General features: G+C 40.0%; 2 protein-coding genes across 9 annotated transcripts; one reads left to right on the top strand and one right to left on the bottom strand.

The window, feature by feature from the left end:
- Positions 1–922: 922 nt before the first annotated feature.
- USP8 (ubiquitin specific peptidase 8) lies at positions 923–22,195 on the top strand. 2 transcript variants are annotated; one of them, XM_056500153.1, is made up of 20 exons: positions 923–1,124; positions 5,626–5,796; positions 6,446–6,590; positions 7,079–7,164; positions 9,719–9,863; positions 10,496–10,553; positions 11,234–11,378; positions 11,639–11,801; positions 12,986–13,130; positions 13,325–13,518; positions 14,643–15,257; positions 16,447–16,536; positions 17,150–17,230; positions 17,613–17,875; positions 18,469–18,681; positions 19,111–19,321; positions 19,645–19,881; positions 20,383–20,525; positions 20,884–21,016; positions 21,242–22,195. In XM_056500153.1, the coding sequence occupies exons 2-20, from the start codon at positions 5,693–5,695 to the stop codon at positions 21,425–21,427; spliced, it is 3,357 nt and encodes a 1,118-aa protein (XP_056356128.1). In that variant the 5' UTR covers positions 923–1,124; positions 5,626–5,692; the 3' UTR covers positions 21,428–22,195. The 2 variants fall into 2 exon arrangements, with proteins under 2 accessions (XP_056356128.1, XP_056356129.1); XM_056500154.1 differs by lacking the exon at positions 16,447–16,536 and having other exon boundaries at positions 942–1,124.
- Positions 22,196–27,581, bottom strand: USP50 (ubiquitin specific peptidase 50). 7 transcript variants are annotated; one of them, XM_056500156.1, is made up of 8 exons: positions 26,938–27,581; positions 26,724–26,802; positions 26,176–26,374; positions 25,569–25,764; positions 24,765–24,962; positions 24,175–24,317; positions 23,745–23,877; positions 22,196–23,172 (listed from the first exon to the last, which is right to left on the bottom strand). In XM_056500156.1, exons 3-8 carry the CDS (start codon positions 26,361–26,363, stop codon positions 23,008–23,010), a joined length of 1,023 nt encoding a protein of 340 aa, XP_056356131.1. In that variant the 5' UTR covers positions 26,364–26,374; positions 26,724–26,802; positions 26,938–27,581; the 3' UTR covers positions 22,196–23,007. The 7 variants fall into 7 exon arrangements, with proteins under 7 accessions (XP_056356131.1, XP_056356135.1, XP_056356130.1 ...); XM_056500160.1 differs by having other exon boundaries at positions 26,176–26,371; XM_056500162.1 differs by lacking the exon at positions 22,196–23,172 and adding an exon at positions 23,342–23,638.

The following is a 27,581-nucleotide window of genomic DNA, read 5'->3' as shown; positions in this document are numbered from 1 at the left end:
TCACCCACACACTCTGCAAACTACAGAAGGAGAAATTGTTTGAGCCTTTCATATGCCCAGTACCAACCAACATTATTGTACCACTAGGTGCTGTGATACAGTTCAGCTTCCTGGGCAAGAAATCAGAAGTATTTTGGAAGGCTACATGAAGGCAGGCATCTCCACATTTTCTAAACTTCCCTGTTTAGACTCGAAGACCTCCCTGTTTTCTAAAGTCACTCATGGAAACTGCTTCAGCTCACAAGACATTTTCATTGGCAAAACTGAGTACCAGGTTGAAATGTAGTTGTTGAATCCCCTCACTCTCCAACACAGCTGGGGGACAGGCCAAGACTTTGGCAGCACAGAGCACCTCCTCCATTTGTGTGAGATCTTCATGGCACAACCAGCCTTTCCCCTTCTCCTAGCATGACTGTACCAGCACATACCTGCCATCCCTGAGGTACGATGCTTGTAGCAACACAAGGTACACAGAAAACACTGTCATCAGCAGAAAACTTGGAGTGTCCCCTATCAATCCAGTTTTATCTGGACTAAAAATAGGATAATTTTGTAAAGAGAGATGTCTCACGTTCCCACAACGGATTGCACAGTGTAGTGAGCCAGTTTAACAGCCCACACAAACACTGGGATGCCCTACAGAATGTGACAGACCGCAGAGCCCGCTCTCAGTGGCTTGGCCACGGTAACAAATGTCCCTGTCCCGAGGCAGGAGGCAGGCACGGCAGGTAACCTCGCGCTCCCTCGGAGCGCTCTCCGGTGCTGCTGGGCCGAGGGCACCCGCGTCTCCCGGCCCTCACACCGCCCCAGAGCCACCCCCGCCCCGCGGCAGCTCCAAGCGGGTGTGGGTCTGGGTCCCCTGCCCTGCCCGCCCCGCAGGCCGGCGGCAGAGCCGGGGCCGCCCGCCCGCCGCGGCCCGAGCCGGCCCCGCGGCACGGATAGGGCCGTGCCAGTCCCCGCCCCCGCGGGGAGCGGAGGCTCGGCAGGAGGGAGGGAAGCGGGGAAGGAGGGACGCCGCCGAGTTCCGCCCTAGCAGCCATGGCCGCGTAGCGTTTCCTCGGCAGCCGCGCTCGGACATGGGCCTGCCCCGGGCCGGCGGGCGGAGGCAGCGAGTCCCCGCGGCGGTGAGTGCGCGGCCGGGGCGGCTCTGGGCCGGCGGGGAGCAAGGCTGCGGGGCAGGGGGACTCTGCAGTGACGGGCGCCCTTGGAGGGATCCCCGGGCCCAGCCCCGCCGTGCGGGGGGAGCGGCCCTCGAGGGGCTCTGAGGACGGGGGAGCCGGTCTGGGCGGCGCGGCGAGAATCGGGCCTGGCCCGGCGGGGAGCCGGCGCTGTGACCTTGGGCAGCCCGCAGTCACCTAGCCTTAGCCCGGCCGGGGTGAGCAGCGAGCGGGGCCCAGCCCGAGAGCGGCCGGAGGAAGATGGCAGGGAAGCGGCGCTTCCCAGAGTGCCGCACTCCTGCGGCCGGCAGCTGCGCTGTCATGGAGATTGCCACAGCCCGGCCGGACCGCCGCAGCGCTACTGACCGCCCGCTCCCAAACTTGGGGGAGTTTTCTGCTTCTCTGTCACCTCCCCGGCGTCTTATCACCTCTGCTGTTTGCCTACGCATTGCAAATGTTGTTTTATCTACATAAGAAGTAGAACTGTTTGTGGTTTTACTTAGATAGAATAACTTTTAAGCTTCCTGCAGAAAATCCAGTGGTTTTGTTTTTAAGAAACTTCGTAGTGTGTTACTTTCCCCTCGGTGTCAGTGAAGCTGTTGGATGGTTGTCTGTCAAAGGGTTTTCTCACTGTGGAGAGAGTCACTGCGAGGCTGGGCAGTGCAGGCCGGTGCAGCTTTCAGCAGGGTTCATGGCTGGAGAGACCTGTGATGTGTTACTGCCCTGGTGACTGGTGGCACCAGAATGGTGAAAGTTTGGGAACTCTCTGTGAGCAGAATGAGCTTGCCATAAGAAGCCCCAGTAATTATAATCATCCTGTGCACATTAGGTTACAGGACCAAGGCCTGTAGTATTAACAATACTAGAGCCTGGAATGGAGCTGGAGGACTCATAGAACTAAGTATGCTGATTGACTGTGTAGTTCAATCATCATAAAATTCTCAACCTCTAGACTCACACTGATAATCTTAACAAAACCAACTCTTGTGTACTAAGTGCAAACATTGAAACTTAATTCTGAGAAAACCAAGTAACTTAATGTTCATGAGAAATCCATTTCTCATTTGCTCAAGTGCTAGAGACAAAAATAAGTGAATAATACTTTATTACGTACATGAATTGGTGATGCACACCACTTGTGTCAGTATTTCACAATGTGTTGGTGTGTGCACTGCTTGCAGTGTAACTGCTTCTGTGCGTGGTTCTTTCTGTAGTCATTCCACTTAAGGCTTACTCATATCCTTAGTACAACTGGCATGATAATTAGATGTTGAAAAACCTGTTACCAACAGGTATGTTTCCCTGTCAGGGTAAAACTATCCATTCGAAGTATGTCAAATGCCCATAAACATATAAGCATGACTTCACTTATATTTTTGGGGTATTGGCCTGGTTTTCAGCACTCATAGGTATGAAAAAGGAGCCAGAGATAATACTTCAGCTGGGGGTAGAAAAGGTCACAGGTTTTGAGTTTTATCTTAATTTTTAAGAAAAAAGTTGACAAACCTGAAATAGGTTGTTTCTTCTTTCTCAGAGGGTTGACTAATAGTGGATTTAGCTATTACAACTTCTTCAGTCCCTTCTATTATTCATGATTTTTTATGATCCAGTTTTCTTTTATGTTGACTGGTTCCAAACTGCCTTTGTGCAGCTGGGTTTTGCTGGATTCCTCCACTGAGGCTAGGCCAGTTAGGAATCAGATACCTGCAAAAAATTGCGTTCAAAATCAGATGGCAGTATTTATCAATGAAGGAGCTGATTTGGACTCTGAAATCATAGTCTTCTCAAAGCTTGCTCAAAAATGAAGGAAATAAACCATGTTCATTTGAGTATAAGGAAAAAATCAAGGTAAAGCACATCTTAAAATTTAGTAGAAGCTTAAGAAATTTCAAGGGTCCTTATGAGCTACGACTGAGTGGTTCAACTGGCAGTCAACAATGGTCACTCTGTAGTAACTAAAATCCAGTTAGGGGATTTGTGATGCATAAACCTGCAAATAATCCAGAATTAAGATTCTGTATAGAAGAGTGATTTAGAAACTGCAACTGAAATCTCATATCAACTTATGACATATGCTGTGTGTATTTCGATTAAGTCTGTGGTTGAGAATTTGATTTTTTTAAAAGTTAAGAAAGTGTTGTTCCTTGTCCATTCTTACTCATTCCACTGCAGCATATTATATGAATTGTGGTGCTGTGGGAGGTCAAAGAGTATCTCATTCATCAGATACTGCAGTTAGAAGCTCATGTTTTAAAAAAAATTTAATCAGAAAATAAAAGTTCAGCAGTGAACTTGCATAACAGTTTAAAGACCTGCAGTTATAACTTCGTCACCATAGGAAAATGTGGAAAGTCAATTTTTCTTTCATGCTGTAGCTCGGAGCTGGCTTTTATTTACTAGTTCTGCATTTGTATGGATGATGTTCCAGAAGATCTGCCCTTTTCAAGGTGTGTCAGCAACACTTGAGAATTTACTGACATCATTAAATGGTTCATCTTCCACATAATCTTGAGCTTTTTTTTCCTCACATGAACACAGCACTAATGCTATGTGCATATCTTATTCAGACTGCGTATTTAGTTACAATATTCTGTCAGAACACAAGCAAATGCTGCCACTTAAGATTAAGAAAATACTGGTTACATAATAGAGCAAACATTGAAGATATATTTGGAAAGGACTTAAAGCTTCAAAGGAAAAGTCTATTTACAGTTCCATGGAGAAAAAATAAAGCCAGGTAAAGACATGCTCTGAAGGTAGAATTAGACGAGTAATACTAAAATCTTAATGAGAGTGAAGCCTTTGTGAGGTTGCAAAAAGTATCTTGGTTTTAGGCTAAAAGACTTTTATACTGGAAAGGTCTTCTTTGGGGCAGGGGGTGTCTGTTTTGTTTCTGCTGCATGCAGTTCTATCGAATTATCTGCCTTGTTTTCAGCTCGTGAGTATCTCCCTGAAAGTTACAGTTGAATGTATGACGCATCATATAGGAAAGAGAATGTTTTAAGATGAATAAGATATGAGATGGGATATTTAATTTTATGTATTAAAGGTAGTATCTGAGGACTTTATTACTTACTTTATAGAATTATCTGGAAATTTATCTCCTAAGAGGGGATTTTAAACAAATTTTTCAGTTTTAAAAAGCTGATACCTACTTGGAAGTTAGCAAGTACAGCATCCATGTTCAAGCAGTAATATAATTTACTAAGTATTGTTTAGTCTGACCTTGGCATATCAGACCTTAAACCAAAAGTTTGTGTTAACTTTGTTTGATTAGCAGTTCCTAGACCAACAATAGTCAACCTAGCAGTACTCTGTGCAGTAATACTCCAAGGAATACAACAACTATGAGCCTTGGGAAGGGATCTCATTCCCACCTTAGCTTTTCATTCTTGACTGCACAGGCCAACTGCTGCCCTTGCACAAGCTGTGTAGCCTTTCTGCTTCTTCAGCAGGCTGAATTTGCTCAATAAGGGGTTGGAGAAGTACCAGACCAGCATGAGAAGGAGAGAGGGAAATTGGGACTACCTCATTCCATGGCGGTCAGCTACTGATCAATTTGGTCATGGGAAGCTTCCCTCTGAGGTCACTGGCTGTTTCTTTTGGTCACACTTGTCATGCTGCTCATCACATTGAGAGTGAAAGGGAAATGCTCTACTTTCATCTTGTCAAAAGCCATGTTGCTTTTCTCTACTAGGAAGTAACTTACTTGCTAATATCATTTGAGTGTCTTTCTTCTAGAGTCCCCCTTAATTCCTTCAGTATCACTCACATCTTAATGTCTCAATTCCTTCCCTGCCACCTCAGGGCTAAAACAGCTCACTGTGTACTAGATGCAAAGTTCTAGTTAGACTGTCTGTAGGAGACTCTATGGACTTCCCTGTCTCAGATAACATGATGTAACAGTCCCTTGTGACCAAACTGCTTAACTATTTCATGGCTACCTGGAGAGCACTTTCCAGTGAAAGCCCAAAGTCAATGGCACCAAGGAGTTAAAGACCTATAGAATGTCCAAGACCTTTCAGTTGACTTTAATGGTAGCAGCCTTCCTGTTCTCAGCTTATCTCTTAGCAAGACATTAGAAGTAATTTTTCAAAGGAGGTAGTGTGTATTTGCAGAGGACAGAGGAGTCAGCTAATTTTTGATAGTATTCTTGCTGGCATTTCAGTAGAATAAATTTGCTGTATATGATGATTTTGAGCATTCATGAGTCAGCATTTCTTATTTTTTTATTTTTCTGTTAGTACGATATTGCTGGACATTTTTGATCAATTACCTGAAGAGATTTCAAATAATTCTGTCACTTTGGGAGGTTTAATTTATACTGTTTATTGTTTCGATACTCTGTTTGCTAGCTCACATAAGGTGAGATAAAATAGGTAATAAACCTACACAGGTAACTATAACTACTGTACTAAAAGTAATTGGAATATAATTTGGCTCTTCCTACCCTATTTTCCTCCTACAGAAAAATATTGATAGAGACTTCTAAGAAGCAGTAACATCCTAGAAGGGACATAAGTAACAATATTAACATGCCTGCTGTGGCATCTGTACCTAAGGAGCTGTACCTCTCTACTTCATTGAAAGATCTCAACAAGAAGACAGAAGTAAAACCTGAAAAGACCAGTACAAAAAGGTATATATAATTGATTTTTAATTAATACTTAAAATATTAGTGGTATCAGAACAAATTTGTTGTGGATCTAAATTTCCTTCATTATTTGCTATGTATAAAATCTTCAGTAGTCTTAGGTATGGCTCTAAACTGTCACATTGGATGTGCTTACTGCCTTCAGAAGGTCACCTGGCATATTGCCAAAGCATGACTTGGACAGAGCACAATGTCCATGAAAGTCTGCATACTTAGAGGAAAGGGTACATAAATACAAATCTGTAAAAATGATAAAACCTTTAGCAAGTGTCTGAATGCTTTACCTCTAGCATTTTTAGCCAATAAATTGTTTAATTTTGTCTAACTCTGACTTAGTTTTTCCTAGGAAAAAAATTATTCTTAAAAGAGAAGAGTACTTTTTTCCGTATCTCACTATGATATTTAATTATGGAAGACTTTAAATAAGGCTGGTAAACAAACTAGCAAAGACAAGCTTTGTTTGAAGGAATGTGATTACAATTCATATTTAATGAAAGCTTTATACTAAGGTGGTAAAATCAAATGCTTACTATATGGGTGAAGTCTGTAAACATTTAAGATGGCATCTTATAATGAAAAGGTGCTTGAGGACAAGTCAACAATTAAGTGCTTTACTCCTCTTCTTTGGTTTCAGTTATGTGCAGAGTGCCCTTAAGATTTTCAAGGCAGCAGAGGAAAGCAGGCTGGATGGAGATGAAGAAAAAGCTTACATCCTATATATGAAATATGTGGCTGTTTATAACCTTATTAGAAAGAGACCTGATTTTAAGCAGCAACAGGTAAAAAAGCTTCCTGACTGATCTCTTCTGCATTGGTCAAAGTATGAGAAGTACAGAGAATTACACTAGTGCACATTCAGAGGATCACATTGATATTAAGTAAACTGTCTCACTTATGGTACTGTTTTTTCTTTCCTGTTTTTTTGATGAATCTGGTGTTAATTTTTTTACAGTTTTCTTTTAATGTATGAACTATACAAATGGTCAGATCTGTGAATATTTTTTCATGGAAGAGTATTCCTGTAATTTTTACCAGTCCGACTTTTTTGGTGAAATTGCCTTGTCTAGCCTTTATTTATTAGTGCTATAAAACAATTTTACTTACAAACTCATATTTGAATGGAAAATATTTTGATTCAAACCAGTTCCTTTTGTTGGCATTAATATCATTATAATATTAGTTTTCCATTCATTAGTGACTCTTGGCATGCTTAGAAGTAGGCATAGTTAAGCTGTATATTTATGTGATGTGATGCTTGTCATTTTAGGATTATTTTCATTCAATTCTGGGACCTACAAACTTAAAAAAAGCTCTCGATGAAGCTGAAATACTGTCAGACAGCCTTAAACTCAGGTATGTAATATTGTTGATGACTAAGACATTGTTCCTTATACCTCAAGCCTGTACATTTGCCATGTGCAGGTTTTCATTCTATTTAGTAGTAAGCTATTGTACTTTAGTAACCATAGGTACCTGAAACTCTTTAGTGCTGAAATTTATTCCCAGAAGTCTTTGACTAGTGATAATTTTCACTGCCACAGACTCCAATAACTTGTCATTTTGTACACTGTCTGCTAATTCCTGGTAACTTTGGTTTGTTGACAGTGTCTCCTAGTTTTGTTATTCACTAATAAAAAGAAACCACAAGGTGTGAAGTACATGTACAGTAGAGATCAATGATTAAGAGCAATTTCCTCCTCAACCTTTTAAGGTCATCTGAACCCAAATATATTAATGAATGTTCCTAATATCAGATATGTTACAAAGTACCCCTAGTCTAGATGTAGTTTACACTAAGAGACAACAAGCTTTGATACTTTAGCCACACCTTTCCTCTGCCACTTGCAGCCATATATATGGAATGCACAGTTCTGCCAGTAGGTAAATGAGCAAATGCTGATAGACTTTTGAGTACCTGATTGACAGCTGTCAAGTTCCATCTTGGTGCCACAAGCCATGAGATTGTGTTAGTAAGAAATTGTAAGGTGGGGTCTATCTTTAGGTGATATTTAGCACAGTAGTTCTTGCTTCCAGCCTTCTCTGCTCTTTGCAGCCTTAGCAATTCTTTCTCACTCTTTTAACTCTTTCTCTGTAACTGGGCACATTTCCCTTCACAAGTGCCATGTCCCAACCTCCTCCTCCCAAGTATTCTTGAGAAAGTGTATTTTATGCCCTCCAAAGTGCTAAATCTATAAAGTTAGTTTAGGTGAACCGTGAGTGTAGTTACATGTATGTGAAGAGGGATTTTGCAAAGATGTCTCATGCCATCTGTATGAAACAATCTTTAAATTTGCTTTGTTTAAGTGAGCTACAAATTCACTCTAAGAGTAAACATTGATAGAATCAGAGAAACCCAAAATGTAGAGACTTGTTGTTTAAATAATTTACGTCCTTTTATGAAAGGACCAAAGTTTTTAAGTTGATGTGGTGACTTTTAACTACTCTGGCAAAATATGTAAATATTTAAAGGTAACAGAAATGAAACATGACTCCTGTGTAACTACAGAAGTAGTTTCAAGGAAATTATTTGTATAATTTCTTCCCCAGGCAGTAGGCCAGCAAATAGTTTAAATGTTAATTTTTAACTAAAAGTGGAGCTGCTGAAACTTGTATAGGGGCAGGAATGCTTACATGAATGACCTGCTATGTGCTTCAGAAGTATAAATGGGAAATTGATGGGTAAATATTTCATACCGACCAAATTAAACTAAATTCTGAAATATGCTTCAGTGTCATTAACTCAATGTGGGAACAAAATGCTCAGTTCTAAGTTACAGTGCCTGTACCAAATCAAGAAGCCTATTTAAAAAATAAGAATTAGGGACTTACTGCCTCCTTCCTCTTAGTGGGCAATTAGTGCAGTATGCTTGGAAGTGGAATTTGATTGAATGATCTAGGTTATTAAGTCAGTACTTTTGAACTGAAATGCAGCTGTATTGTCATTGTTATTTTAACCCTCATTACGCAACACCTAGTTAAAATGAGCACTTACTAACACATTTCTGTGTTCATGTTTTACTTCTTGGTTCAGTCATTCAAATTGTTAGGTCAAGCATTCTTTTTTTGTTGTTGTTTTATGATGCTAGTAACACTTAAACTTCTCAGCTGTATTAAATGTAAGGGAATACTATTGAACAATGATAGGACTGTACAAATCTCCAGTGGGTGACCTGAAAACTGTAGTTTGGAGATCACTGGCTTACAGTACCATGATTGTCCTTCCAGTGGTGAAAGGCTGGGAGGGTAATTTTCAAGTCTGAGGCTTTATGAAAAGGACAGCTGTATGCAAGACCTCATCCCCCAAAATTCCTGAGTGAACACAGCTCTTTCATTGGCTTCCCTGTAGGCCCAGTGTTTGAAGCAAGTACCAGGTGAGCACATCATGGAGGCAACTTACATTCTGAAGGTGATTACTGTATAATTAGTTCTGATCCAGCTCCTCAGAAAAAGCCAGTTTAGATAACTGAGCTAACTCCTCACTGGCTCGATTGCAAAATGAAATAAAATACCTGGGATGACTTTGTAGTATATTGGAGTTTACTTGTAAGTCACCAGTACCTACCCTTTATTGTGGAAAGTGAAAAACATTCAGAGATACCATAGCTAACCATGACCTCAGATTTAAAGAAAAAATTAGCTTTGCAATCAGTGGTTCTGTAATAGGACTCAAACCAAGATTTAACAATAAGAAAACCAACCCAAAAGTGGGAGAACACAGTTAGGAAGCAAGATGGAGAATGAAAGCAAGATGGAGTTTGTTGGAATACAAAAGCTGACAATACTTTAACTTTTTAAAACTCTAAATACTTCTTTTAAGATTTTTGACTGAAGACTTAGTGATTTTGATATTAATAATCCTGGTTAGCCAAAACAATGATATTGAAAAAAAGGCACTTTTTTTTTTTAGATACGAGGAAGCTGAAGTTCGGAAAAAACTTGAAGAGAGGGACAGACAAGAGCTGCAGAAAAAGCAAGAACCAAAAGATGATGGAAAGAGCTCAGCCAAAAACTCCTCAGAAAGTGCTGTGGATTCCAAAGGAAAAAGCCAAAGGGTAAGTGAAGATGTTTACAGACTCTAATTCCTTCTGAATGTATAGTTTCAATCTAGAATTTGGTCTCTGCTAATAGCTATTTCCAGTTCAGAATCAAGTTGGGGGTTTTTTGAATTAACTCACACTCTCCGTAACCCTTCTTTGACATTTCTTTGGAATACGTGAAGTCCTAGCAGCCTCCAAGCCTTGTATAAGATAGGCTTATCTTTATGGTAAAGTCAGATTCTGTTCTATGCTAGAATTAGAGCAAGAATTACATGCAAGAAACCCAAGGTGACAAACTGATTTTAAGGATAACATCTCCCTTTTATGGGGAAGGTTGACTTTTTAGCAGTAGTATGGAAACAGTTAATTCTCAACAAATACTTCTAGAATTTCTTCTGGTAGATGATGGTTTCCTACGCTGTATTACCTTTTAAACTGTTTTCTGTCTAGGCAGGGCAGCAACCTTAGTGTCTCTTGAATACGTTTGTCAGCACATCTTCAGAAGCAACTCCCTTGTGCTGTGTTTCTTCCTGTGGTTTAACTGTCTGACCAGTTTCCTTGAAGCTCTGTGAGAATCATTGTCTGTTGGCTACCTTAGTTCTGAGTATTACATACTAAACTTTTTTTTTTTCCCCCTTATATTACAGATTAATGGTGAGACAAAGCATTCACTGGAAAGAAAGGATCAGTCTGACAGCCTGAGTGGTAAGAGATACAGTGCTCACACAAATGTGAAAAAGGTTTCTGTGTGACTGTGCACTAATCACCTCACAGCTGCAGTTCTTCTCTCAGGAGTTATTTCACAATTAAAATATTTTGATGAAATTCTAGTATCCTGCATTTCTGTTATAACAAATCAGTAATTAATTAAGCTCTACATTAAAGCCTTCTCATACACTTAGAAAGCTGTAGCTAGTTTTTCAACTGTTCAGTAATTAAAGCTGAACTAGTCCTGAAGTGGTCAGGTTAGAAAGAAAAACAGCTCTACAGTTGATAGGCAAGGCTGAAATATGACAGTTTAGTCAGTTAAATAGGAAATTTTTCATTTCCTCTCTCAACCTTCTGCTTTTTGTTCTTGTAATGAGTACGTGAAAATGTTCTCTAGAGTTCTTAAGAGGAACATCTGCAGCATGTAGTTCAAAAATGCTTGCCTATATAGTTTGATTTAAATGTTGAGACCACAGTAACAGATCAGGTGCTGATCATTACAGCAGTGGGAGCAGAAGGTCCACACTATAATGTCTCACCTCTATGACTTTGTGGGACTTATTAGTTCTATTTTATCTGTTTGCAGTCTTGATTGCACCAGTCAGATACCATAGCCATTAATAGCTATCTTCATTTATAATGTAGCTTCTTACATGTGATTCCTTCTCTCTTTCAAGGAGCAGTCACACCTGAGAAACTATTTGCAATGATGTCAGACAAAAATATTGAATTGCTTATAATGGATGCTCGAAAATTGAAGGATTATCAGGAATCCTGTATTCCAAAATCCATTAGTGTCCCAGAAGAAGCTATCCGTCCTGGGTAAGACATGATGTTAAATGAGAGTGAAATATTTAATTTTCTAAAAAATTACATGCTTTTAAAGCTTGCACACCTAGTGTCAGAATCCCTGCTGTGTGCCAGTGGGAGAGATGTATTTGCACAGCTCTGTTCTTGCATGTACTGCCTTCAAGACAATGCATATTTATTTTATCCAAGCCCATAAACATCTGTGGATTATGTATTGTTGGACACAATGTTACTTGTACATGAATCTTTAAGTGCATGTTAATACATTTCAGAGATACTGCTAATCTCATTGAAGCTAGACTCCCAGAGGATTCTAGAGATGCATGGAAGAGGAGAGGACAGTTCCATTATGTTATACTGCTAGACTGGTTTAGTTCTGCTGAAGACTTAAAGCTGGGAACAACTCTTCAGAGCCTGAAAGATGCACTTTTTAAGGTTGGCAAATTCTGTATTTTAGTGCATTAATTAATTCATTTTAGTAAATAAGGACTTGAAGCACTTAGATTTACAAAGTTTATGGAGGCCTTAATGACATTTCAGTTGGCTGAGTTTTCAAAGCCTGCTTATTTTGACAGCAGAAGTATAGTTTGAAGTTTCACACTGTGCTCTAGTAGACGACAGTATCATTTATTAAACAGGTAAACAGCAGAGTGACTCAACACACCTCCTCAACAAGCAGCTCATCAACTTAGAGTTCTTGGCTGACAGAGTTATTTGGGAAAGTACTTTTAATCCTGTTTACCAGGAACAGTCACCCTCTCTCCTGTACTAGCAACAGTAATTCCTTATCCCTGGGAACTGGCTGGCCAGCTACTTTGCAGTCCTGTCAACCAGGTACTTCCTACAATGGAGGGGCCGCAGTGAAGGAGGCTCCAGAAATATTTCCAGCACTGTTAAGTTTTCTGCATTATTGAATAAAACTTTTAGGTAAGCATTCATTTAAGTTTGAGTTTCATCAGTGCAGGAAGCTCATAGACTCCACAGTGAGCAGATGCCATACATTTTTGAGTCAAACTCTCTATGGCTGTGTTGTCCCTTCTCTGTATAGCAGTGGCTCTTATGAAAGACTGCCAATCTTTCTGTTACCTTGACATTCAGGATTGGGGTTCAGAGGTAGTTCAGGCAGTTCTCCCTCTATATTGCTTTACAGACTATTCTCTAAACTGTCTGTATCTTGTTCACGTACTAATACTGAGGACATCAGGAGGAGGGCAGCCTGAAGCCTGAACTCTCAAGGGGTTTCAGAAAGTCAATGTTATGCTTTCTAAATCACTAATCCCTCAGCAAACATACCAGATAAGAAACTGAAGCAAATACTGTAATAAAAATACTTTTCTGTGTGGAGGATTGTTATGTGAAGTAGCAGTAAGTGGTTCTTTCTGTACTGGAAATATTCACACCCTGTTGTAGGCAGAGCCAGGAACCCAGCTGTGCTGGGCATTCTCCAAACACAGAGAGGATCCCTATTTTTGCAACCTCTTTAATTCTTGTTTAAAAATGTCAAAAACAGTCTCTCAATTTAATGACTAGGCACAGAAGTTTCAACAACACCATTAGACTGTAAAAGTTTCCTTTCTATTTTTTAAATCAATTAACTTTAAACTTTTTTTTCCATACAGTGGGAAAGCAAAACCATCCTGCAGAATGAACCTTTAATTCTAGAGGGAGGTTATGAAAACTGGCTCCTTTGTTTTCCCCAGTACACAACAAATGCTAGAGTGACTCCACCCCAGCATGGCAGGACTGAAGCAGTGACTGTTTCTTGTAAGTATAAGGGATTATATCCCACCAAGCATTTGTAGTTACTGGATGAGTCTTTCATTCATTCAGGGTTTTTTTGGAAAATCTTGTTCTGACTAAAAACTAAATTTGTGGTTGGAATGGGGGGTTTATTTTGCTTTTGTGGTTTTGTTTTGAGAGTTCTCTTGTGGTTCCCTCCTGTCCTCCCCTCCCTGCAGTGGATTTTACATATCCATCTCTGGAAGAGCCAGCTCCTGTGCCTCCTGTTGTTGCTGAAAATGAAGAAATGGGAGATAATTTGGAAAAGCGACTAAAGTCACTTAGCAGACCAAACATACAGGATGCTGCTGTTCCAAAATCTGACAGTTCCTTTGTAGTTAATCCAGTGTCAGTTACAAGAAGTATCCCTGAGGTAAGCTTTTTGACCTGTTTCTTTTTTTCAGTCAGTATATGGTTAATCTGTTAAGAGACCCACCACACCCAAAACTCTAAATCCACAAGCAAACATACTCAATACATTTGTTTAAGCCTTTTTCACGAGTATATTGGTACAGAGACTCTTGGTGGTCTGTGAAGCTGTGGTAACTGATCTACAGAATTCTGTGAAACTAAATACATTTAACAGAATAGCAAAACCTTTCATAAATGTTTTTACGTGAGCGCGTGAGAAATTCAAGGTCAGCAATTGATCATTAATTCAGAAAGTTTATAAACAAAACTTTCTACTAAAAGCACATAGTATGAAGTATAGAAAGGACAGTTAAGCCATGGCTTACCTTGGCTATTCCACTGGTCTGATTTCCAGCCACTGTATCTTCCTTCAAATAATAAAACATTTAGGTCTTTTGTCACAAGTATAGGAATTTGTTTCTTCCTTCCATGTGAATAAAACTTAATAAAAATACCTTTGCAGAGTTCTTAGACTAAAATAATACTTTCCTTAGGAGACAAGGTTAAAAGTGCTTTACTTTCAACCTTCTAGATACAGCCTTTAATACAGATTTTATTCAAGAGACCCTATACTGTAAAATTTAAAGACCTTATTTTGGTTTGTCCCTGAACCAGATGAGCTCTTATTTCTTCAGAACATTCACTCCAGCATCAAAAACAACCTACTAGCAGCATCTGACCATAAGCTATTCTTAAATCCCTCTTCCCCATCAAGCAGATCTGCCTTAAACATGTGCTTTGTCACATGATTGAGAGGGCCAAGTCCAAATTAGGCTGCCTGATTGCCCTAAAATGTTCACCTTTGAAAGCTCAACAATAGAGGGTTGTGGTAATCAGTGCATAATGCTGTCTTTATTGTTCTTTAGGGCTCGTTTGTTAGTTCACACCTGGAATGAATGCCTAATTTTACTAACAATCAGTTTGAATGAGCAGATGTAATGAAGTTGAAAGATCACTCTCTCTGACAGAAGTTAATTTGATATCATCATTATTCTCTTACAAATTTCACATAGGAAGAGAGTAGCTAAGAGAGTAGTAATAGCTGTAGTAAATTGTTCTACACTGTGTTCTGCACCTGTGTTACAGGTGGATCGTTCTAAAAAGCCTTCACTAAAAATCCTTGGTGATAACAGAGCAAAATCTCCAAGTACAGTCAGTGACAGCCAGGCTGGTGAGAATGGAAGAATAATTCCAGACCGCTCCACAAAGCCTGTGCGTGATGGAAGGGGCACTCTGACAGAAGAGGAAAAAAGTCAGGTCCATGCAGAAACTGCTGCTTTGTTAGAGAAAAACAGGCGAGAGAAAGAACTGCGGGAGAGGCAACAACAGGAACAGAAAGAGAGGCTCAGGAGAGAAAAAGAAGAACAAGAACGAAAAGAGAAAGAACAAGAACAAAATGCAAAAGAACAGAAGGAAAAGGAACACAGAGAAAAGCTACAACAATCAAAGGAGGACAGAGAGCAGAAGGAGAGGGATGAACAAATAAAAAGAGAACAGGAGGAAAAGGAACAAGAAAGAGCACACAGAGAAGCAGTAGAAGCAAAAAAGCAAAATAAAAATGAACCAGAAAACACTGGTGCAAAAAGGATTGAGATTGACAAAATATCCATGGATGAAAGAGAAAAGGGAACTCGGACACCAGAAACACAGAAACGGGCACTGGGTGATGCATCTCAGACCTTTGTGACTGTTCCAGGCAAGGTTAGTGAAAAAGAAAATAATCATCAAATGTGAAGTACTTAGTTAAATCCATTTGAATAGTCTAGTTTTAACCTAGCAATTTGATGTACATAATTGGATGTTTCTTTAGACCTTCTTACATAAAAGTTACTTTTTACATAAAAGTAGAGGAGAGAGTTAAAACCAAGACACAAATAGATATTTTTTCCACAAGACAAGCTTGTTTTTTTCCTGTAGGTGGGCAGCATGAAATTCCCACAGGATAATAAAACTTCCCACTCACATGCATCTAGAAGGGATGATGGTTCATAGACTGCAACCCTCTGTTTCAAAAATAGAAGCTGGTGGTATTTTATCTCTTGGTACTGTATGTGATGTTAGGGACACAGTGGAGTATAAGGAACCCTTTAGTGCCCCCAGCTGTAGAAACACTGACAGAACAGGATTTTGTTGCCTGGCACCCTCATCTAGAATTTTTGCTGAAAACGGTCCAGTTCCAAACCTTGGAGGGAAGGGAGGAGTGTCACAGTTCTTTCTTGCCTCATTCTCGGAAAAAATTGCAAAATTTATCAATGTACAAATCATCTGATCATAAAACAGGAGCCACTTGCGAAGCTAACAATGGAACAGATGTCTTTAAAACCACTTCTGAAAAACATGCATTAGGATGTTTTTCTCTGCTTTTGCAATTGCAGTTGTGATTTGATTGAATTCTGATGCTTGTTTAATCCAAATGCACAAGAAAGCAAAAATAAATCTTCCTGTGCAAATATAGCACAGTCATTCATGAGTTTTTGACTGACAGAGCAAATTCACATAATCCCAAAATGATGTTCTATGATCAACCAAATTCATGTTGGCTACACAGTTTGCCTTTTACATGGAGACCAGTGAGGAGTGAAAGGGAGAAAAGCCAGAAATTTAACAACAAATTGTAAACCCCACAACTTTTAGATTGGAAAGTAGCGTAGGTGGAACTTCTGCACTTTATTTCTGAGCTGTTGAAACTACAGAACAAACTATAATACAACATTCAATTTCAAAAACCGTTCCAGTGAATTGCCTATAGTATATAGAAAGAATAAAAATTACCTTTAACCACTTTGTTGTGGTACATGCATTTAACAACCAAAAAAGAAAGTATAACTCTACTTTATCAGCATTCTTTACTGACCTGAAAATTGAAGCCTTCTCTCAAAATCTTTTGCAGCAAACGGGGGTTAAAGGACAACCAGACAGTGGAGCTCAAAAGCCAGGACCCCTTAGAGAGGATTCTGAACAAGATACTGAAAGACTTAAAGTAAATACAAATGTATTGTATGTAGCCAAAATAATCAAGCACAGATGCTTTATGATTATTATGTTAAATTCCACCTCATTCCAATTTTAAAAGTCATCATCTTAAGACTATGCCATGTTCACAGTGTTGGTTTGCTTTTTTTTCATTTGTCATATTCATATGGAAAAATACTTGAAACTTTCATTAGAAGTCTTGATGTATTTCTGGTGGCATTACCAAGCATTCTCCATACATTTGTCATCTCATGCATACACCTTCAAGTGCTACTTTAAGAGGGGAATAAAGCTCACCCTTATGTGTTTAACAGAAGCACATACTCCTACTATTTCCTGATTCTTCGGGAAAAAATTGAGTTTTGAGACTTTAATGAGACTGAATGGTTGGTTTGTTTTTTGATTTTTTGGAATGTGTCAACAAATGGGCTCTGTTTATATTGAGCAATTGAAAACAGTAAATTACCATTATAATGCATTGTATTTCTATCTATAACCAAGGATTTTTTCTATAACCAAGGATTTTGCATGGAATCATGTAACTCCATAGAGGAGTCACAGGCAGCTTGTTGCTTTGCCTAGGTGACTGTACATATCTTACTTTTCTCTTTGTTTATTAGTCCCAGCGGGAGCCATTAATGAGAGCACGAAGTGAGGAAATGGGAAGGATAGTCCCAGGGCTGCCTGCAGGTTGGGTAAAGGTAACTCTTCTTCTGATATGAAAATCAATCTGTCTTGTGTAGTTTTGTCTTGTATGTCAGTTGTGTCTTATTTCTAAGTTAGATCTTGTTTCATTATTTTTTAATCCCCTTTAACTTCCACACAGTTACTTTCTGAATTTTAGTATTATTTCTAATGAAACTAGGACAGTTCACCTGCTGTTCTGGTATTTGTTGTTTAATAGGCATTTTGGTGAAAGTGCTCCCTTCTACTAAATTTAATCTATTGAATGTTGAGACCAGCCATGACTTAATATCCCAATGTCTGAAAAACTCGTGCTGTTCTTATAGGAGTTTATTAATAGGTAAGTTAATGATAGATTTTGACTTGGGTTTGAAACTATTTGGGGTTTTTTTCCCCAAGTTCCTGGATGACATCACTGGAACCTACCGTTACTATCACTCGCCAACAAACACTGTTCAGATGTACCCACCAGAAATGGCTCCTGCAGCCACTCCTCCATCAACCCCTCCAACTCGGAAAGCCAAGCCAAAGGTGACTGTTGAACGGGAGAGAGAACACTCCAAACTGAAACGCTCCTACTCATCCCCAGATATAACCCAGGCCATCCAGGAGGAAGACAAGAAAAGAATTCCTGTAACTCCTACAGTCAATCGAGACAATAAGTATGTTCAATAAGTTAGATCAGAACTCAAGCAGTATGATAGCACAAAGGACTTTCTTTGTGTTTAACCAACTGAAATTCATTACTATTTTCTAAGTGGGTTTGAAAGGATGCAAGAGTAATAGATTGAAATTTCATTGCTAAAAGTTCGATGTACAGAGCAGTTACCTTGAAGAATATAATAGTTATGTATTAGCAGGAATTTTCTATTAATTGGATGACATTTGCTTTTTAAGTTCTGTTATTTGTATTAACATACTAAAAGACTATCTTCTGACAGTATGTGAAATGCAAGTTTTTAGGTTTTAAAGTGTATTAAACTAAAAGCTAATTCTTCATCTCTGAATTAAAGAAATTAAGGAAAAAAAATCCATAAATCTCACAACTGATGAAACTAAAACTCAGCCTCATTATAGGCCAATATATGAGGATTTCTCACTGTTGTATTGGCTGGTTTTGAATACCTTAAATGATGATATTTGGTGCCAGGATGGTCCAATCCCTGTGGGTGGTGGGGTGAGGTGTGGTGTAGGTTAGTTTATGTGCACAACTTTGTCATGTCTGACACTCCTAAAAATAATTTCTTGCTTATAGACCTGCGTGTTACACTAAAGCAGAAATTTCCAGGCTCTCTGCATCACAGATTCGGAATCTTAATCCTGTGTTTGGGGGATCGGGACCAGCTCTGACAGGACTTCGGAATCTAGGGAACACTTGCTACATGAATTCCATATTGCAGTGTCTGTGCAATGCACCTCACCTGGCTGAGTATTTCAACAGAAACTTGTATCAAGCTGATATTAACAGGTAACAATCTCTCATCCTTATACTAGCCACTTCAAGATTACTTAGTAGGGCTGTTTGTTTTTTAAGTAGGAGACAAATGGTAACTTTTAGGCACCTTGACATTTTTAAAATTCATGTGTGTCACTAAATAGGTTTTACTGGACATGATAATTAAATTATGGTCACCACATTCATAAAATACATGTGTACTAGAGTCTCCTAAAACAAACTGAGTAAAACATGCTGAAAACAGCTGTACCTTCCATCTGGAGTATGGAACCAAATTGCAGTGCTGACATAGATGAAAATTTAACTCAGTCTAATAGGCAGTTTTCCTTGGTCTAAAGAAATTATTTTAAAATTGGGATCATGTCTTGAATTAAAAACATTAATATTAAAACCCAGTTATTTGAATGGCTCAGGTTGGGTTTTTTTTGTCTCATTTATTAGATCAAATTTCCTGGGCCATAAAGGTGAAGTGGCTGAAGAATTTGGTGTAATAATGAAAGCTTTATGGGCAGGACAGTATAAATATATCAGTCCAAAAGACTTCAAAATTACAATTGGGAAGATTAATGATCAATTTGCTGGATATAGCCAACAGGACTCCCAAGAATTGCTTCTCTTTCTAATGGATGGCTTGCATGAAGACTTAAATAAAGTAAGCAATACATTTAAATTATATATTTGTAAATTATCAAGAGAAATAAATGTTTAAAATATCTTCTTATTCCATAAGAAGATTGTGTTACTGCAACCTTGTATAGAAAGAAATGAGTATTCAGAATTAAAGTAGGAATTGAGTATGAAACGGTTTAATGTAGCAGAGGGAGTCAGAAGCCTAACTAGACAAGAACTGGATGGCTACACTGACATGGTTAAATATTCTTGTGAATATTCAATCATATGCTTGCCTATAGATGAAAATTCTTACTTATATATATGTTAATATATTGCTGTGGTATTTAAACTTCTGCTGTCTAGGCTGACAACAGGAAAAGATACAAGGAAGAAAATAACGATCACCTTGATGACTCAAGTGCAGCAGAAATAGCCTGGCACAAACACAAACAGCTCAACGAGTCCATTATTGTGGCACTCTTCCAAGGCCAGTTCAAATCCACCGTGCAGTGTCTGACGTGTCACAAGAGGTCCCGAACCTTCGAGGCTTTCATGTACCTGTCGTTACCCCTCGCATCCTCCAGCAAGTGCACGCTGCAGGTACGGGGAGCTGGAGAGGAGCAGCTCCTGGAGTGCAAACTTCATCATGATGCTGCTTCTGCTCACCCTCTGGTGAGGGGGTTGGTCAGCGTTCTGCTTCATTTGCGCTGATCTGAAACATGAACAGATCTGAATCTCCATTATTTTTTAAATCTTCTAAAGTTTAAAGAAATAGGTCATACTTTAACAGTTTTAAATTAGAAGCAGGATGGAAATACTGAATGTGCAAGAGCAGCATGTTTATTACTTGCTTTAGTAGGTCACAATGTAAGTATTCTGTGGTTTTAAACAAAACACTGTGTGTATATTTCGAAGGATGCTAATTAATATCTGCAGTAAAATTTACTTCCACATATAGATTTAATTTACTTTTCCTCAGTCCCATTTCAGTGTAGGATGCAGGTAACTGATGCAGGTTAACAACCAAATGGGAAACAGACGTTTTTGTTACACTTCCATAAACACCTGCCATTTACAATCTATGTTTGAATTTTGTTTTAGGAATGCCTTAGATTATTCTCCAAAGAAGAAAAGCTGACTGATAACAATAGATTTTACTGTAGCCATTGCAAAACTCGAAGGGATTCTTCCAAAAAAATAGAAATTTGGAAATTGCCACCAGTTCTTCTTGTGCACTTGAAACGGTAAGGAAATGGTGATTGGTGAATACTAATTAGGATTAAATGACCAGGCTTTGATGGAAGTGGATTGTTTCAGCTGAGCATTTTTATTTAGAGAAGGTCACAGATATATTAACAGTTGTAATGTTGCAAGAATTTTTTTTGCATCTGATGCTTCTTTTTAAAATCTGTAATTCCCAAGGCACTTTCACAAGTGACCTCTTGTTATTTGTACTAAGAAACACATGGGAAAGCATTAACAGAACTGGGGCCTTTAGCTGAGATCACATCCTGGTAAAAACAGGAGAAACAAACATGGTAAATACACTTGAATAGTTTGTGAACAGCCTGTAACTTTTCACGATGCTTTTTAATTCTCTAGATTTTCCTATGATGGAAGATGGAAACAAAAGCTTCAAACTTCAGTAGATTTTCCACTGGAAACTCTTGACCTCTCACAGTATGTTATTGGTCCAAAGACTTCCTTGAAGAGATACAATCTGTTTTCAGTATCGGTGAGTAACCATGTCACACTTCAAAATCCAGCTGCACTTTATGTGAGGACTCAGGGTAGCCAGTGTGATTCAGCCAGGCTCCCAGGCTGCATTGTAGTTGAGACTAAGTTGCATTCTAAAAAGAACAATTGAGATTTAGTAAAAATTTTATTTTGTAAATTATTTCCCTAACCAGGGAAGGAATGGCAGCTTTGAAGGCCACTAATCCTTGCCTTACATTCACAGAATCATTACGGTGGGCTGGACGGGGGGCACTACACAGCCTACTGCAAAAATGCTTCAAAACAGCGCTGGTTTAAGTTTGATGACCATGAAGTGTCTGAGATCTCGGCGTCCTCGGTGAAGTCCTCAGCTGCTTACATCCTCTTTTATACTTCCTATGAACAGCGAGCGGTAGATATGGCCACGTAAAGCAGTGTGGGTTAAGGAAACTGGTTTTCTTTCTTCAAGAGCAAAGTAGGCCTGGGAATGCATATAAACATGCAGAACTACAGCAGACACGGTGGCTGGAGGAGGGGGAGGGCTGCAGCAGGGTGTCTGCCAGCAGGGCTCGCTCGGGCCCGTAGCAGTGCTTAACAATCAGAGACTGGTGGGTAACGCTTGTGGTCATACTGCCATCTGTGAAACCATTTACAAGCATACTTGCATTACTGTTTATTTAAAAAAGAACTATATTTTTAGTCTGCTCCAAAATTAAATTCTAGCTTAGTCATCTGAAATCTATTAACAAGTAGTTTAAAATGTCTTAAAATCCCAAGGCATATCTTGGTTTATTTTTTTTCTTTCACTGTTAATGGCCTTTTCACATTTCTAACCTTAAGCTTGACTCTACTGTGAATACTCTAGAACGATATAAACAGTTAGGAATGTAAGTGTACATATTGATTGCATACTTGCACATCAGAATTATGTATATAATAAAATGTTGTCCTTTTTGTGAGAATCTCCAAAACTCAGAGGATTGCATTTATTTGCCAGCTCTAAGTAATTGCAACACTACATAATAAAAAAGCAGAGCTGTATTGTTTTTTCTGTTAGCTTTTGTCAATATTTGTGCACTTCAGAGTTATTCTAAACAAACAAGATTTCCCTTTTTAATTTTTTAATATAAATTTTCATGTACACAGGCATTAAAAACTTAAGGAAGAAATTATTTAAAAATATATCCTGTTGAAAGTATGTTTGGGTTTGGTTTTTCGTTCTCAGCTTGTTCTGTAATGATCAAGATTGTACATCATAACAGTCTGAATCATATTCACAGAGTTTAAAGGTTCTCCAGATTTAAAAAAAAAAAACCTGTTTTGCATAGAGCTGATTAGTTTAAAAACTTACTTTAGTTGCATCTTATGTATTTTCCTGCTCTGGATTGGAGTTAGTTTTCCTTTTCTGGTTAGGTTGGCATTCATGTCTTCCATTCTGAGGTTTTACTTGTCTGTGTCTGTCTTGCTGATGCAATTAAGACCAATACTGATTGTTTTCCAGAAGCTTATGAGCTGCAAACAAATTTGAAGTGCTGGAGGAACAAAAATGACAGCAGTAGAACAATGCCTTTTTCTTTCTTACATATTAATGGTCACTCCATCCTCTCTTCTGTAGCACAGAGTGTGGTCTGGTTGTATGCTTTCACTTTGGTATCCTTCTGTTAGTTCCTGAAAGGCAGCTTAGAACAACCTCCTATACTTAACCAGCAGAAAAACAAGAATTTCCAGGTAAGTGCATCTGTGTGCTCAACATCTGTGTTCTTTTGAGGGGTACAAGAAGGTTGTCATGGAAAACAACCCTTGGCCCTTGTGCACATGGAGAGGATGCATGTTCCTTCCTGGCTTAGAGGCTGTAACTGTCCTTTCTAGGAATCACTTCCTGGACAACCACAACAGCTGATCAGTAGTGTACATGCTCTAGTTTATTGATGAAACAGGAGTTGGCTAATGCTGCTGGTGAATTCTAGGTGCTGCCCTACTCAGTGTTGATTTTCAAGGACTAACAGGGTCTCAGTAGCCTTGGGAGGTGTAGAAGAGGAGGTATGCTGTGTCAGCCTGCACTTCAGAGTCTGGGATCTTGGTGACCTGGGCATCATCAAAGCTGTACCAGTGTTTGGTGACTGAGTGCTTGCAGAAGGCCGTGTAGTGGCCATAATCCATATCTCCAGCATGATTCTGTAACAAACAACGCAGTCTGTTAAAACCAGAGTCCTGCTCTGTCTCCTTACAGGCAAAGCTGGGAACTGGCAACTGTTTTATGTGTGCACTTGGAAAAGGTGGGACAGAGGGTTCTAGCCCCTTTTGGCCTAGGGTAGGTAATGTTAATTCAAATAAACTCTTTCAAACAGAGTAAATGGATGATGATCATGCTTATTTATTTTGCAATTACATTTGCAACCCATCTGTTAGCCTTTATACAGGTCACTGTAAGAGGACCCCACTTGTTGTGAGCCATGTCCTTATTTAAAAACAGTATTCGTGCAGGATCAGCCTGTGAGTTTATTCTGAGGAGGCATTATGTGCCAGGAGTGCATTCTTTTAAATTTGGTATGCTGGGGAAGGAGAAATGACGTCTCTGTCTTTGGTTACCTACTGTTCCTGGATTATGTCCATGGCAGGCAAAAAAAGCGTACAACAAAACCTACATTAAATTATAAATCATTATATGTGAAGTCCAAACAAACACAGGCTTCATCTGCTCCATGAGGCAGGGCATTCCCAGTAAAGGCAGGAAGGGCAAAGCTTACCACTACAGCACACAAGCTGTACTCTCTAGTGTTGCGACACGAGGTGGAGATGTAGGGAGAGAGATCCAGGTCGCTGAACGGGTAGCACACGGTGGTTGAGAGTTTCCTTCTGTTCTTGTCCTGCCAGGCAAACCTGAAATTAAATTTTGAATTATTCTTAATGACCCTCAGCTTCTGTTTGCATTGTGGTCTTTCCTAGGAGGAGGGAAAACCAACAGCTGACTACCCAGCATTTGAAAGAAAGATCCCTATTAATGTTGCATATTGCAGTAAACTGACAGAAAATGCACTAAACCCACATGAGATATCCAGCCAAGAAAACCAAATCTCTTGTTTCTTGATTCTTCAGTCAAAGTCTGAAGTCATATCTTTGCATCACTCTCTCACATTACCCAGGAACTGGCTGTGTCCTACCCCACTTACACCATACCTCTTTAGATGAAAAATAATGATGGGTGGTGCCTTCGTTATGGAAGCCTTTACTGTTGCATCTTGGTTGCTTCCACACCAGTAGCAGTTGATTTGGTTGTTCAGAGTCAGTGTGTCTGGCTGAAAAAAGCATTCCAGGCAGTCCTGTCAACGGGGGAAAAAACAAACATCACTTGATTGAACAGATCTCCTTCCACCCCTGAAAGTGCTGAGCAAAGCAAGAGGTGAATTTGCTTCTCCTAAGTGTGATGCAGTAAGGCTGACATGACAAATTTGCAAGACAAAGCAGCCAACATTGGCTTCCTTTCTCCCCACCAAGGTGGGAAATACTTGGATGACTGGAAGAAACCTCCAGGCTGCTATTGAATAATCTTAATATCCCTCCATCCCCTGGCAACTCATGAGTATTGCTCCATGGTTCTGACACCAGTAAAGAGACCCCACTTCTCTAGGGACCAGATCCAAGACTATCCCTTAGTGCCCAGGAGACCAAAGTAACTAAACCCTTGCATCTTTCCAGTAGCACCTCTCAGTGTAAGCCCCTGCTCCCAGGTGAAGCAGAAAGCAGCAGGACTGTGTTGGCTGTTGTACCTGCAGAGAGCACGCTCTGGTGGAAGGGATGGGCAGGGAGAGGACGGTGAAGTTCTCGGGTCTGTCGCTGTGGGCTTTGCATGTCAGACACCTGATACCATGACTGAGCTGTCCCTCAAATAACTGTGTTATTATTGATGTGCCACTGCTACTCCTTGTGCTTGCTCCTGCACCAGGGCTCTGTCTTTCTTGGCTTGGCTGTACAGAAGGAAAAAAATTAACAAAATGCAGATAAGCACTTGTTTTAGAAGTGCCTTCAATGAGTTTTAATCGGTGCTGCCCACTGCCTGGGTTGATCAGTTGTTAGTCTTGCCACAGAACTTGGCTCTAAAATGCTGCTGCTTTATTTGATGGTTCATACATCCACAGTAAGATTGATTTCTTTTCTGAGAGAAAAGTAACAAAAATACAACAGTTCAGACATCTGGTAGCATTAATTGCGTGAAAAACACTCTATCAGTGGCTATGGAAGGGAGAAAGATGCAAGTGCATGGCAGACATGAAGTTTCAGGCAGATGAGAAAGTGGAAGAACATTAAGTGTGGAAGGAGCAGGGAGAGAGAGAGGTGAAGCTACACCAACATTGTCATTTAGGTTCAGGCTGCAATTTGATGAAGCATTAGACAAGAAGCAAATTAATAATTGTGTGGACATGGGTATGAAATAAAGGTAGAAAAGGAAAGTTATTAGTGGCCACATAATGGAGTTCAAAAGAGGACGATAAGCAATTATTAGATGGAATGCTAAGTCATGAAATGCAGAGGAAACAGCTGTAGTTCCCAAAACACCACAGCTGGGCTCTCACCTGTTTGAAAGCCTCATGGAGGTCATCCAGCACACAGATGAGGAACTCCTGTGCATCATGCTGAGTTCTCTTGCTAAAAGTTGGGTGCCGCTTCCCAAAGACAGAATGAAAAGCCTCAGGGGAAACATAGTCAAACTCTCCTAGCCACATATCGGATATCAAACAGCCAAAGGCAGTCGCAGACTCGCCAATCTCCCTTGGGAAAAAGGGGAGAGTTTCAGGTGATGTATGAAAAAATAGTGTCTGCCTTCAAATGGGGAACAATACATAGACTCAGAGAACAGATGCAGGTACAGTACAGCTCTGGCAGCTGTCACTTGGCTTGATGGGCTCTGCAGATCCCAGAACGTGGTAGGAATCATTGAGATACCCAGCAGCAATGGATATTACCATCAATATGGCAAGAAAAGTATCATGCTGAAGGACCCAGCAAGGAAACAAGCTGTGCTCTCAAAGGAGAAGGAAACCAGCTGGTGGCCACTGAGGAGAAGTGCCTGGGGGGAGCTGGCAGGTGCCTTGGACAATCCCATGGCAATACGTATCCTTTTTTTGGAAGGAAAACGTTGCTGAGCAGAAAGCTCTCAGTACTGTGAACAAACCAACTCACTCGTGCAGGGCTGTGTTCCACTTTCCTGAGAGGAAATACTGCACGAGCGGGGTCAGGCTGCAGAGGCACTGCAGCACCGCGTTCATATAGCACGTGTTCTCCAGGTTCTGCAGCCCCGTCAGCCCTGGGTGCAGGCTGCTCGTATCCTCCAGCTGTTCCTTGGGGGAGTACTTCCATTTCCATGCCATCCTTCCACCTACTACGAGAAAAATCCACAACAGTGGAAATCTAGAATACTATGGTTTCTTCCTTTAAAAATTACCTTCACATTTATTTTTTACATTCATATTTATTTTCACCAGGTTTATAGTGGTGAAGACTCGTCGTCTCCCCCACTAAACTCTTTCCAATATGGTAAGACACATCATTATGAGGTATTAGTTAAACACCTGAGATTTTAAGAGTTATTCCTAAAATTCCATTTAGTCTTTTACTCTATATACAGTTGCTCAAAAACTACAACTGCTTGTGAATAGCCATCTTTAGGGCAAAATGCTTAACAGTGCATATTACATTATATTTCATTTCCTCAGGGATATAGTACTCACCTGTTTTCTAAAGCCATAGGTTGCAGTCCAGATGCTACTGTAAACAGGTTGTTCTTCAGATCTTTGCTCTAAAATGTTTCTTAATTCATGTTAGGAAAATTTTAGTTGGTTTGTTGTCTGGCTGCATAAGTCTGTCCTGGACCAAACTGTCCCCATCCCCAGTGAGGCAGTTGAGAGGCTGAACACAGACCCTACACCACCCACATGTGCTCACCAATGTTGCTGCTCTTTTTCAGAGCTGATGTTGTACTCTGAGGCAGGACAGAGAACTCTAAAACCGCAGCAATCTCCGTAGAGCAAAGAGGAGCGGCGCCCCGCGCGTTCCGCCCGTCCCGTGTTCCATCCTGTCTCCCCGGCTACTCCTGCCCCAGCCCCTTGTGAGGTCACTTGGTTACATTGGGCAGGAGCACACCTGGCCAGACCTGCCTCCATCTCCTTCCATGTGCCAGCCAGAACAGAAAACCCTGGGAAAAGAGGGGCACCCACCAATACCACTGAGCAGGGAGCTTTGGCCCAAAAACACCTCTACCCATCTTGGCTCATACTTGTATTTGGATTTATGACTGCCATGCTCTGCTGGAAGGGCAGTAATGACCAAGGGTCACCAGAAAATGATGGAGCTACCTCAAAACATCATACTGAATTAGTTTCTTGGTATTCTGAAGATTTTCGTGAGGGAAAAGAAAAGGTATGGCAGATGGCTTTTAATTAGCTACATTAATGCAGTTCATCTCTAAATTCCATATGCCACTGGAGAGCAGCAGTTTTTCTCTATTTAACACAAATCTGGAAGTAACAAGTATCCACAGAAGAAGCCCATGAAGTGATTTTAAAAACCTCATAATCATCTTGTTGAAC

The sequence above is a fragment of the Oenanthe melanoleuca genome, chromosome 10, assembly GCF_029582105.1.
Source record: "Oenanthe melanoleuca isolate GR-GAL-2019-014 chromosome 10, OMel1.0, whole genome shotgun sequence".
NCBI classification, from domain to species: Eukaryota; Metazoa; Chordata; class Aves; order Passeriformes; family Muscicapidae; genus Oenanthe; species Oenanthe melanoleuca.
The sequence above is the reverse complement of the archived record's forward strand: the minus strand, read 5'-3'. Positions and strand labels throughout refer to the sequence as shown.